Raw genomic sequence first — 14,115 nt, 5'->3', positions numbered from 1 at the left:
CAGGAACCAACAAAGCTTTCATTGTCTGAACCAGAGTTTCAAGCTGATAGTCTGAAAGCAAAATCTGGCTATTTTCTATCTTTGGTCCATAGAAAATTGTGAATTAGTTACCAACATTAAAAAATAAAAAAAATAAAAAATAAATAAACGAGAGAAACCAAACACAAAGAAACCCAGATACCTGGCTTCTCTTAAAACTAGAAAGCCTTGTACCTCTGTGCCCCTACTTCCCCACTATGACAATCAGCCAAGCAGTGTCAAGACTCTTCCCAACATCCCCACCACACGATGCCCAGAGCTGTGCTTGTTATACCACCTGCCTTGCTCATGTCACTGAATATATCTATTTTAATTGGCACCATGTGCCAGTAATCGCAATATTTCAGGATCTAAACTCCATCTCTCAAAATGATTCTTCTATCCCAAGCAGCAAAACAATTCTTCATCAGATTATGTTTCCTGATTCACAGTTTGGAATATACTGTCACTGTAATTATAACTTGGTGATGTGATGACTGAACTTAGCTTGTGTGGGCTGCCCAGGGTGCCAAATCAACATCTATACCACACCCTCATGGATTGATTCACTCAATCAATTGTTCAGTTTACTTGCTTAACAAAGATTTATTTGCAAACTAACTCTATGACAGGCTTTTCTAAGGACCAGACACACGGCAGGCAAAGAGACAGCACACATCTCTGCCAATATGAAGCTTAGATCTAGGGTGGAGAAAGGGTATATCAAGGCCTAAATATGTAACTTGTAAACGACCTACAGAAGTTCCTGGATGAAAAGAGAGCTCAATAAACTAGTTTCTTCTACTCCTACAGATTTTGTAATCAGAAATAGGGTTTTCCTATAACTCAACCAAGGACTTATAATTTCAGAGCTGACAAGCAGAGGAAATACCTAATCTACCTCTTTGTGTCAAAGGGGAGGTAACAGGGGCTCCAAGACTATGGCTTAGCCAAGGCCCCACAGAGTTTATGGAAAAGCCCAGACTACCTGCTCCAGGCTTGCTGAATCTCAGTCACTTGTTCTTTTTATTCCTTAAAACAGGAGTCACAAGCTCCAACATCTTTGAAGGTGTAATATAGTGTAAAATGGCAATGCGAGTTTCAGAGTTGCCAACAGAGAGTGGTGGGGACCAGAGCAAATGGGAGGGAGCATGCTCAGAATAAAATTTTTGATTCAAAATAAAACAGCAACAATCATGACCACAGCACAACACTAGGCCAGCCAATAAAACATGTGTCGTGAGATGAAGACAGTCCTTGCAGACACGGGTCCAAGCCCCCTCATTTTAGCCACACTCTCTTCCACTCATCACTATGTTTCTACCCTTATCTTGAATTTGAGCATAACTTTTTCAAGTCACAACATTAATAAGAATCCTCCCCTACATGTCACTATTTTCTCAGGATTGTTTTTTTCTCAAGTTCAAATATATTTTTAATGTGACCTAAGTGAAAAAGAAAACAAATATGAAGAGTTCATATTCCTTTCCCTAATTTAATAATGTCTTAATATAACAACACAAAATTAATTTCCTATTTATCTAAAATTCACATCTTTAAATGGTCAAAAACCTAAATAAAATAATTTTCTATGAAATATTTCTAAAATATATTAAGACTTCCTTGTCTTCTTAAAAGAGTATGTTTTCTTGACATTAATAGTCAATATCTGCATAAAAATTGATCTGCCATACAGGAGATGCTGTCTAGAACTATTATACTTTTGTTATCTTTCATTTACTATTTTTTAAAGTGACATCTCCCACCCAAGTTTCCAGAAGTACAGGATATGATTTTAAAGACAAGGACAGAAACTCTTCCCATTCCTTTCTGGCTTTTGTGAACCTCTGGATTTTCATTATTTATTTATTTATTTATTTATTTATTTTACTTTATAGTTACCTTGATTTATATGGTGTAGACGAGATTTTAACTTCGAATTTTTAAATCTCTTTCTTTTATAGTCCCCAAATCCAAAACACAAAGTCCAAATTATCTCCAAAACTTTCCTTCCATTTGAAGTGGATTCTATTATTCAGGCCTTCTGGTTCTGAATCACTGGGAGTTCTTTTGTTAAAAAGTATGCTACCTCCTGCCCTGGCCAGTGTGGATCAGTTGGTTGGAGCATCATCCTGCAGACTGAAAGACCATGGGTTTGATTCCCAATCAGGGTACATACCCATGTTGCAGGTTCAATCCCTAGTCGGGGTGCATACAAGAGAGCGACTGGTCAATGGTTCTCTCTCACATCTCACCATGCCCCCTCTAACAAAAGCAATGAAAAAATAAAAAAGCATCTTCGAATGAGGATAAAAATAAAAAGGTATGCTACCTCCTATGTACAAAATCTGGTAGCTTAAAAATTAGACCTAAAATATGCATTTTAAACAAGTACCCTTACAGATTCTTGTGTGTATCAAATTTTGAGATCCACAGCCCTCTCTTTTCCTTGTAACTGTGGTTCTAAAATATTGCTGCAAATTATTGTTACGTAGGGTTCTTAAAACAAGATATTATACAATGCCTGTGCCCAAACCTAGAATGAGAATCAGAACCTCTGGGTGGTAAGACCTGGGCATCTGTGCTTATTTCATTTATTTCTTACTTTTTATTTTGAGCTAATTGTAGATTTTATGCGCCCTTTGTAATAAACAATACACAAAGATCCCACGTACCCTGCACCCAGTTTCTCCCATGGTAACATCCGCACAACTGTAGCACAACAGCACAACCAGGAAGCTGACATGGATCAATCTCACTCAGCTTTTTTAAGCTAGGTCTCCTTTTTTACTTTTCTCTATTTCTTCCTTTGTTGATGCTTAGCTCTAACAAAGTTTTTAAAAAACCTCTTCTATTTTGAAAAAATTTAAAAGCCATTGAAAATTTATAAGAATAATATAATACATAACCCAAAGCCCTTCACCTACATTCACCAACTGTTAGCATGTTGCCCCATTTCCCCTTTCTCTTCCTCAATCTGCACAACACATCTTTATTCTGGCCCATTTATGCATTAATGTAGACATCATGACGCCTCATGCCTGCACACTTCAGTATGTGTCTCCTGAGAACAATGACCATCTCTTATATATATAATTACCAAATTTGGGAAATTTAATGTCAATTCAATATTATTATCAAATATAAATAGTTAATTTTTAATTTTTCTGAATTTCCCAAAACTGTCCTTAAACTTATAGCAATGATCCTCCCAGAATCTCACATAGCATAATTGTGATATCTCTTTGCCCTGCTTTAGTCTGGAACAGGCTTCCCCTGTCTCTCATGCCACTGACTTTTTGAAGACTCCTGGCCACTTGCCTTGTAGACTATTCCCCAATTTGGGTTTGTCTGGTTGTTTCCTCATTAAATTTCATTTTTGAAAAACATTTTTCATCAACATTCCCAGCAATGAGGTCATAGAGGAAAGACTTGACAGAGGAAAGGTCTTCTCGATCATTGTTTAAGTTATGCATAATTGATGAAGGGCACCTTTGAATACCTTACTCCCAGGCAGAGTATCAATAATATTCACCACTGACTGCGTGCCTGTGGAGAGCTGGGCACTTTCAGAAGCAAAAATGGGTCAGTGCCATCCCCAGCTTGTTGATCCCAAGGAACAGGCGTCATAGGGTCTGGGTTCCCAGTCTGGGCATCTCTGAGGCCCGGGTGAGCAACATCATTTCTCTGCTCTTCAGCTTCCTCAGACTATAAAATGGAATTAAAATACCTAGCACTTAAAATACAGGGTTAATGAGTGTGGATGTTACATATTCAACACAGTGCTTGGCACTTAGTAAGTGCCCATTTAATGTTAGCCTTTACTATTACTTTTTTTAGATAACGTCATTATTTCTCTTAGCAATGCTTTTTCTGATATATCTCCTCAGGCAAGGGAAACAAAAGAAAATATAAACAAAAATAAACATCAAACTAAAAAGTTTGTGCACAGCAAAGAAAAAACCATCAACAAAACAAAAAGACAATCTAGTAAATAGAAGATATCTGCCAATAATATATCTGATAAGTGATTAATATCCCAAATTTATAAAGAACTCATATAACCCTCAGTACCAAAAAAAATTCCAATTATAAAAATGTGTAGATGACCTGAATAGACATATAAAAAATGCTCAGCCTCACTAACCATCACATAAATGCAAATTAAAACACAGTGAGACTTCCAGCCAAGATGGAGGCCTAGACAGACACACTGGGTCTCCCTCCACAACTAAAAAGGAATACAACTACCTCAAAACTAGAGACAACCAGAAGCCCCAGAAAATCAAGCTGCATGGAAGTCCGACAAAAAAAGATATAAAGAAGAAATACGCATCCAGACAGGTAGGAGGGGCAGAGCCAGGGTGGAGAGGATGAGGTGTGGTGGCGGCGGCAGCAGAAGAGCGGCAGAAAGTGCACTCACACGTTTTAAAAAGTGGGGAGTGACACCTGGGGAGTGTTCCCAACTCCCAACCAAACCTCGAAGTTCACAGTCCCAGCCCCAGGGAAAATCAAGCCTCATTGCTTCTGACTGTGCTGACCAGTGGGGGTTGGGCCAGAGGAAGAAAATGCCAGTCTCTCAGCTGAGTCCACTTGTTTAAAGGGTCCCCAGGTTCCTAGAATGTCCGCAGACCCACCCACTCTGGGAATGACGGCCAGAGCAACAGCTAGAGAGGCACTAGTCCCATCCCATACAAAAGTGGGAGAAGTGCCTGGAAAATGAGCGAGTGCTGAGCAAGCAGCATTGTTCCTTCTCAGACCGCTCTCACACACACAGTGCCACAACGTGGTGAAATGGGTCGCCCTGTACTGACAAATACCTAAGGCTCCACCCCTTACAACGTAACAGGAGTGACAGCTCTACCTAAGACACAGAGGCAAACAAACACAGGAGCCTGTGAAGATGAGGAGACAGAGAAGTATGGCCCAAAAGGGGGAATGAAACAAGGTTCCAGTGGGAGAACTAAGTGATGAGGAGATAGCCAACCTAACAGATGTAGAATTCAAAACACTGGTGATAAAGATGCTCACAGACTTGACAGATATGCTTGAGTATGGCAAATGCATAAGGGAAGAAGTGAAGGCTATGCTAAGTGAAACAAAGGAAAATCCACACAAAACCAATGGTGAAGAGAAGGAAACTGGGGTTCAAATCAATGATTTGGACTATAAGGAAGAAAAAAACAGTCGACGTGTACAGAATGAAGAAACAAGAATTGAAAAATATGAGGAGAGGCTTAGGAACCTCTGGGAAAACTTTAAACATGCCAGCATCCGAATCATAGGGTGCCAGAAGGAGAAGAGGAAGAGCAAGAAATTGAAAGCCTATGTGAAAAAATAAAGAAGGAAAACTTCCCAAATTTTTCAAAGGAAATAGACATACAAGTCCAAGAATCACAGAGAGTCCCAAACAAGCTAGACCCAAAGAGGACCACTCCAAGACACATCATAATTAAAATGCCAAAGATTCAAGATAAAGAGAGAATCTTATAAGCAGCAAGAGAAAAGCAGAGAGTTATCTACAAAGGGGTGCCTATAAGACTCTCAGCTGATTTCTCAAAAGAAACTTTGCAGGCAAGAAGGGACTGGCAAGCAGTATTCAATGTGATGAAAAGCAGGGACCTACAACCAAGATTACTCTATCCAGCAAAGCTATCATTTAGAATGGAAGGGCAGATGAAGTGCTTCCCAGACAAGGTAAAGCTAAAAGAGTTCATTATCACCAAGTCATTATTATATAAAATGTTAAAGGGACTTATTTAAGAAAAAGAAGATCAAAACTATGAACACCTAAATGATAACATACTCACAACTATCAACAACTGATCTAAAAAATACAAACAAAATCCAACTAAGCAAACCAGAATAGGAACAGAATCACAGGTATGGGGATCATTTGGAGGGTTATCACCTGGGAGGGGGACGGGGGAGAAATAGGGAAATGGTGTAGGGATTAAGAAGCATAATTGGTTGGTACAAAATAGACAGGGGGGAAGTTAAGAATAATATAGGAAAGGGTAAAGCCAACAGATATATGTACAACCCATGGACATGAACTAAGTGGGGTGGGATTGCTGGGACAAGGGGGGTACTGGGCAGAGGGGATCAAAGGGGGAAAAATTGGGACTACTGTAACAACATAATCAATAAAATATATTTAAAAAAAACAACACAGTGAGATCTGTCTCACACCTGTCAGAATGGCTATTATCAATAAATAGACAAAAACAAGCATTGGCAAGGATGTTAACAAAAGGGAACCCTTGTGCACTGTTGGTAGGAATGTAGACTGGTACAGCCACCATGGAAAAGAGTATGACGTTTCCCCAAAAAATTAAAATGAAACTGCCTTATAACCCAGCAATTCCACTTCCAATTCCAAAACACTAACTGGAAAGAATATATGCACCCCTATGTTCATTGCAATGTTATTTACATTAGCCAAGATATGGAAGCAACCCAAGTGCCCATGAATAGATGAGCGGATAAAAATGTTGTGAGATATATATATTCCAGTGTGTGTGTGTGTGCGCGCGTGTGTGTGTGTGTGTGTGAGTGTGTCTTTTTATTCAGTCATAAAAAGAATGATACCTTATCATTTGCAACAGTATGGATGGACCTAGAAGGTATTATGCTAAGTGAATAGGTCAGTCAGAGAAAGGCAAACACCATATGATTTCACTTATATGTGGAATCTAAAGAACAAAATAAATGAACAAGGAAAATCGAAACAGACTCATAGATACAATGAACGATTTGATGGTTGCAAGAGAGGAGGAGATGTTGAGGGACTGGGTGCAAAAGGTGAAGGGACTAAGAAGTACAAATTGGTAGTTACAGCATAGTCATGGGGATGTAAAGTACAGCAGAGGGAGTATAGTCAGTGATACTGTAATAACTACGTATGGTACCAGGTGGGTAATGAAAATAGCAAGGGGAACACTTTGTAAAGTACATGATTGTCTCACTAACCACTGTGCTGTACACCTGAAACTAATACAAAATGATATTTTATATAAACTGCAATTGAAAAATAAAATTTTAAAATATCTCTATTTCATATCAAAAGCGAAATAAATGAATAAAAATAATGTAATTAAGCCAAATCTCTCCTGTATTGTTTTAAATCTTCTGGTGGATTGGCCATAGGTTTTTTTGCTAAGAGCCAACTTCTATTGTCATCAGTACTTCTGCCAAGTGTAAACAAAAAATCTCTCACGGGGCCTATCCAATGGCCCAGCTGCTTGGCTGTGGAGAAGACTCTGGTTATGATACAGAAAAGCGGTCTTACCATTACATCCTGAATAGTTAAGAGAATCCTTGCTTTGTCCATATCACTTGGAGGGTCGGAATGTCCACGTGCATGCTGAAGGGAGAAGTTAAAATCACAGGGTGTGGAGCTGGTGGGAGATTTGGAATCCTAAGGATAAGCAAAGAGAACTGGATATAGTAGAAGGAACTTAGGTCCCTAAAGACATGCTGGGCCTCTGTGCTTCCCATCTCTCTCCTCAGTAAGTCGTTCTTTGCACTCGGTCCCACAGCTGATCTGTTCAAACTCATCCTTGCTTAACCAGTACCACTGCAAGAACACAGCTAGGAAGTGGACCAGGATTCAAACTCGGGCCACCAATTCCCAAAACAGTGCCCTGAGCTGAGTGAGGACCAGTGCAAAAAGATGGCCACACATGTTGAGCAAAAATGTGTTATTATCAAATAGTATGAATGGTATAATCCCATTTATGTGAAAATAACAATAAAAAGTAAAGAAAAAAGGCATTCACTCAAAGGTTATTTATATGATGATCTGAAACAGAAGTACCCAAGCAATGGAACTGCCCTAAAAATGATCCTTCATTTTTTCAGGTCTCAGCATTTAAATTAATGTATACTGAAGAGATTTGCTGAGGAGCTCTGTTGTGGACAAGACAGGCGGGCTGCTTCACTGGGGACACTCGGCCAATGATGGCATAGCTGCCTAAACCCACCTAGTACCAACAGGTGGGTAAGCCATCACGGGCCACGGCAGTCCACACATGGCAGATCTACTGGTGACACATGGATTGTGACAGGTCTTTACGTTGTTTATATGTATCAGCACGTAACAACAACTTTAAAACACTAAATTATAATTGTTGACAAAGGAAAAACTCATTAGAGGCACTCCAGAAGATGTCAGGGTGGTCAAGTCTTCCCATCACCTGTCATGCTCTCAGAGACTGATAAGATAACTAATCTTGGGAAATACCACTCACTCATTAGGAATGAGCCAGGACCAGAACATTCCAGATAACAATATCCTCTTGGATATCATGATATGTGCAGTTTTTAGTCTGGATATTTGCTACCTTCCTATTCACAGGAATGATCTCTGGGGCAGTGAGATTATGAAAGGACTTTTACTTTCTTTGTATCACTTGAATTTTTTATATTGATCATGCATTATCAGGGGGAAAAGATATCTCAATAATATTAGAACAAAAATATACATTTTGTTTTATTCCTGATACTTAAGCAGAGCCAATATCATTTACATGAAGCCTTATCATCCACGGCAATACACAGCCCGAGGAAAGCCAACATGACTAAGACCTGGCACTTGGACGAAAACTCTCTGGAAGAAGGTGCCCCACTTTCACTGGAGTTCCTAAACTGAAAAAAAAACAAGCAAGCAAACAAACCTATGATAGCTTTCCCTCTGACTCAAACTAGAATCCCTCATCCTTATCACAGCTCTCAAAGCCCAGTGTGGTCGGAGCCTGGCGACCTCCCCGGCCTCACCTTCTCTTCCTCGCCCGGCCACTCTGGCCTCTGCCTCAGGGCCTCCACTCCTGCTGCCCCTGCTTCTGGAATGCTCTTCTCCAAATGGCTCAGCCTGTGGCTTCCTTGACTGCATCAGGGACCCTGCCTTCACACATCAAGTGGCAGTCCCTGTCCAGCTTTCTCCAGCCCCTTTCTCCACTTTGTTTCTCTGATGTGTCCTATCACCTCCTGGTACATCATATACTTGTTTATTGTCCGTTTCATCTCCAGTGTGAAAAACAGCACGTGGGCCCTGTGGTGAGGACCACAGGCACTGGAACACACACATCTGTCTAAGGGGATGGCTGCTCCTCAGCTCAGGCATTGCTGTCGCGTGAGAATGTGGTTCCCAAATCTCTTGATTTTTCAAGGGAAGCCCCAACTTCAGACCTTGACAGAAATTTTCCTGATTCTTAAATGTCAGCTGGTAATTCACATCTTTTGAAAGTATGCAAGTCAACGGGGTGGCAGCCAACAGAACATGTCTGCAGCACACCAGTCTGAATTCAGAGTCACCGAGAAATTGGAGTTCACTAAGGATTCGATTGAAGGGGAAAGGCTGGTGTGTTTCAACAGTGAAGGTCAGATGAAAAATATACACACAGCCATGCAGTCTTTTTTCTCTCCCTGTTCAGATTCCACTAAGCTCTTATGGCTTCTGCTTTTGCTGAAAACTGGCGCTGCCGTTTTACTCTCACCTAGCTGGAAAATAACTCCATGGAGAAACTGACTAAGAAGCCTTACAGGGTGCCCTCTCAAGATGAGGAGAAAAAGAAAGAAACACAATCAAGCACTCACAGTGGAGAAAATTCAGTGCTGGCGGAGCAGGGCACTGTGGATTCCAAGCACGCACACAAAGGAATGCTAATAGGCTTAATAGCTTGTGAGGGACAGGCTGCAGTGTTTCAGGGAGCTCGGGAGCTTGCAAAGGAAGGAATGTGTGTTCATGTAACAGGAGGTACCAAACGGTCAGAGGAGAAAGAACTATCTTGCCTCTTGCTTCAAGGGCATGTACACATTCCGTGACGTGGGCTTGGTCTGGGACTGTAACAGAATGTGCTTGGCTATAAACCAGCCTCCCAAACTAAGAGAAACTGATGGCTGTTTGCAGACTGATCCTGAGCACGGGATTGTTTGAATTATCCAAAAGCAAGTGAGTGGGTGTTTATGTTGTGTGTTGTGTGTGTTATATGGGAGGCAGGTGTTAAAGGCAATGAAGTCCACAATTTTGCTTACTGTAAAATCCCATTTCTATGAATGGGGTAGGGAAACAAGGTCATTGGGTCATTCCATAGAGAAGGACTCTTTTTTTACCACCAGGAAGGAATAAATAATAGAAAGTGCCCTCACAGCCACTGTAGCACTGAACTGAAGCCACTCCTACCTGAGGATGACTCCCAGAAGCATCCCTTGCATGGATAGTCACGTTCTCACACGACTCAAAATCTTCCGAGTAGTCCAGAGGAGGTTCGATGTGGAGCCGCGAGCCAGCTTCTGTTCTGATCTGCACAGATTTCTACACACAAAAAATCAGGCCATTTCAGATTTGATAGAACAGACACCCTGAACCCTCTGGGGCGAGCACGTCCGAGGCTGACCACGAGGTGTGTGCCTGTAGCGTGGCTGCAGCCATGTCATCCTCATGCTGGCCCAGCACGGTCTTGTGCAGGCTGCCCAGACGACTCACGCCACCTCCTGCTGCCCAAAATGGATTCAGTATAATTTTTTAGTAACTTTTTGTCTTGAAAGAACTTGCCCCTAGAATTTTAGCAGGTGTTACACTTCCCAGATAGTTTCGTGGTCAAATGTTTAAGAAACCCTGGGGATTTTGCTTCAAGGCTTCTCAAAGCCTTTAATATGCCCCCTCCCCCACTTGCCACACACATCTGTGGATACCCTAAAATAAAATGCAGGATGCGACATTCCTCACACTTTCTGGGCCATGGAAAGCAAGTTTGGCGGGACCTCTCTTCCTCCCAGCATTCCTTAGATCACGCTTTGGGAAACCCACTCCTTGGCCTGGTGTGGCAGACTGCAGGCTGTCCCCCACTGTCCATTTTCCCTTCCTCTCCTGCACCTGGGGGAACCATGTTAACTCGTTCTGGCCAATGAGGTGTGGGGAAGGGCTATGTTCATCTCTGAGGCTGCGCCCCTCAAGAGAAGGGCCCAGCTGGAACGCAGAGGTGGCGGCGAGCTGCCGAGGACTGTGGGAGGAAGTGACATGGGGAGGATGTGGGGCGACAAGAGTTAGTGCCTGGGTTCCTCCGTGACCTCTTGGAGCAGGATGTCTGCACACCGTTGAACTATCGTGTCAGAGAGGCATTAACTTTCATGTTGTTCAAGCCACTGCTGTTTGTGCCTCCCTGTTGTAGCAGCCACACTGTGCCCTGAGCAATGCACCTGGCATGCCAAGTTCTCCACAGTCTGGCCTCATCCACCTTTCCTACATGGATTCCTGCACATAGAGTCACGGCCCTGACAACTGAGCCAAACAGAACTGCTTTCTGTATCCCAAGTGCATGCAGTCTTTTAGTCCAGCATCTGTTCCCCATCCTTCAGGGAGCATCTCTGTAGTCTTCCTTTGCGGCCCATTCCCCTCCCTGCCCAGTCCATGAGACCCAAGGGCAGAACGTGACTAGGGCCTGATCAGTCAGCGCATTCTGCCCCTCAGCACACACCCTGGGAATGGACCTAAGAGGGCCAATGAGAAACCCTAAGATTCCTCCTAGAGCTGTGGGGAGAAGGTGCTCCCTTCCCTCAGGGGTGCTAAGCTAAAGAGGGGTGGGTATGCCAGGAGCTGCTGGAGACCATCCTGTCCCTAACACGGAGCAGAGAGCTGAGAGACTGAAGCATTGTCCTGATGGATTTGTTTAGACCTCTGGATCCAACCAAGACACTGCTCAAACTTTCTCATTTCGCTAAGCCAATGTGAACAGGATATTTGTGACAGAATCCTGACCCTTGTCTGTGCCCCAAACTCTCCCACCTCTGTGCCTTTGCTCATATTGTTGTACCAACCTTAAAGCTATTCTCCCAAATCTTTTCCATGTATCCAAAGCCCACCTAAGCTGTGGAGGCACTTGACTACCTGACAGCTGCCCATTGCCCTCTCCAGCCTTACTAACAAAACCCTGATTCTGCTGAGGCAGCCATGTGCCCTTTAAGATGACCACACGCTGGAGGCCCCTGCAGCTTGGGATGGCCGTGTGAGCAAATGTGAGGGGCTGGAAGCCTGCATGCAGCTGGAGCTGCTGAAAAAAACCACTGTTTTCCTGCTCACGGGACTCACTCAGTGACACAGGACTCTACCCTTTATCCTTCTACCCGTCTTCCTAATGGAACGTGGACAGGATGTTTGGTTGCAGAGCAGCCATCTCATGAGAATAAGGAAGAACGCCACACAACTAAGGATGGCCCCATGGAAAAACAGAAGGAGCTTGAGTCCCTCGCTGGCTCCAAACGCCTTGTTCGTGTGAAGGAAATACAACTGTCTTCAAGCCCCAGTGACCAGTGTTGGTTATGTGCAGCTGAGCTGAAGCCTAGTGCTAACAATCCTTCAGGCACTCGTCGTTGTGTGTGTGTGTGTGTGTGTGTGTGTTTATATTAAAGTTGTTCATGTGTGGTGAAGGGCCTGGGTTCTAAACTCAGGCAGACCAGTTTGACTCCTGGAACTCTGATGCTTAGTCCCTGGGCAAGTCACATAACCTCCCTGAGTACCACTGTCACATCTATTAAAGTGGCACTAATGACACCTTTGTTAGAACTGCCATGAGGATGACTTGCTCCCCTCCCCCAAGTGCATGTTTCATTTCCTTGGGACCCAAGAAACAAGCCACCTGTGTCATCTGGTAGTCAGGCAAGCTCGCCGCCAGCCGTTCCAACGCTGGAGTCGGGGCGGGCTGTGCCGGCGAGGCGCCAGGGAGCAACAGTTAGGGGGCGCTCCCTCCCAGGTGCCTGCACGTGCACGCGTCCGAGAGGAAGGGTCTCTTCAAATGTCCCAGTCTGGGCCTCACCCTAGTGCGGTCCTGCTACTGAGCAAAGAAAGAGGTCCCCAGACCACATGTCCTGATCTATTACCAGGTGAGGGACAGGGATTTAGGGCAGCATTTCCCCTCGCGGCCTGGCACCATTGGAGCCATCCACACAGTGAGGTCCAGCTTCCCCACAAGCTTAGTGGACTTAGCCATCAGCCTGACAGAGCAGAACACGAGGCTGGAGCCTTGGTGTCCCGTGGGGCACTCAGCAGTTTGGACAGAACTCCTCTCTCATCCACATCCACACCGCCCCTCCACCGGGGGCCCTTTCACTTCCTGTAAACCGATCACCCTCCAAGTGCTTTGGGTGCGCTGATTTGCTCTTTTAGTCTCACGTGATTCCAGAGAAACTGAAGTTCAAGTCTATAAGCCACTTGCCTAAGGTCACACAGCTAGGGGACCACAGAACCTCGATTCAAACCCCACGGTACTGCTCCAGAGACCAATGCTGAGCCAACGGTTCCTTTAAAAAGTTAATATCTGGGGCTTTGCCAGCCATGTGGCCTCTGTCACAGTATTCAACTGCCCCACTATAGCTTGGAAGCAGCCGGGGATAATGCCTAAACAAATGGGTACAGCTGTGTCTCAAAAACACTGCAAAAACAGGCTGTGGCCAGACCTGGCTCTAGAGCTGATGTTTGCTGACCAACCCCAGTTCTAAACCACCACGCTGTACACTAGTCCTTCCTTCTCCTCAGGGGATCAATTCCAAGACCCCAGTGGATGCCTGAAACTGCGCACAGTACCAAACCCTATATGTGCTATGTTTTTTCCTATATAGACATACCTATGATGAAGTTTAATTATAAATTAGGCACAGTAAGAATTTAACAAGAACAATTAAAAAATGGGAAAAAAACCAAAAATGCATACTGATATGCAACTGCCACCAAAAAGAAAAAAAAAAGAATCTAACAACAATAACTAATGATAAAGCAGAACAATTATAACAATGTACTATGATAACAGTTATGTGAATGCGGCCCGAGATAGGGGCTGTGCTGCCTCGGCCGCCGACTAGCTAACGGAGACGGCTGCTCAGCGACTGACAGACAGGGAGCGTGCACAGCTCGGAGATGCGGGACAAAGGGTGACCCATGTCCAGGGTGGGGTGGAGCTGGACAGTGTGAGATTTCATCACACTCCTCAAAACACTGATATTTAAGATGTATGGATTGCTTATTTCTGGAATTTTACATTGAGTATTTTCAGACCACAGCCGACCACACAGGCACAGGAAGAACAAGCATGCCCAGTCCGTGCT

General features: G+C 43.6%; 1 protein-coding gene across 2 annotated transcripts in view; it reads right to left on the bottom strand.

Moving 5' to 3' along the window:
- Nucleotides 1–14,115, bottom strand: part of KATNIP (katanin interacting protein) — a 190,297-nt gene that overhangs the window by 106,908 nt on the left and 69,274 nt on the right. For both annotated transcript variants that reach the window (XM_090277423.1, XM_090277422.1), the window contains 2 exons: nucleotides 10,202–10,333; nucleotides 7,310–7,438 (listed from right to left, as the gene is read on the bottom strand). In XM_090277423.1, the coding sequence (XP_090133549.1) occupies nucleotides 7,310–7,438; nucleotides 10,202–10,333 (261 nt within the window). The remainder of the gene's footprint in view (nucleotides 1–7,309; nucleotides 7,439–10,201; nucleotides 10,334–14,115) is intronic.

This window comes from Furipterus horrens, unplaced genomic scaffold (genome assembly GCF_987537825.1).
Source record: "Furipterus horrens unplaced genomic scaffold, mFurHor1.1.pri manual_scaffold_5, whole genome shotgun sequence".
In the NCBI taxonomy this organism is placed as follows: domain Eukaryota; kingdom Metazoa; phylum Chordata; class Mammalia; order Chiroptera; family Furipteridae; genus Furipterus; species Furipterus horrens.
The sequence above is the reverse complement of the archived record's forward strand: the minus strand, read 5'-3'. Positions and strand labels throughout refer to the sequence as shown.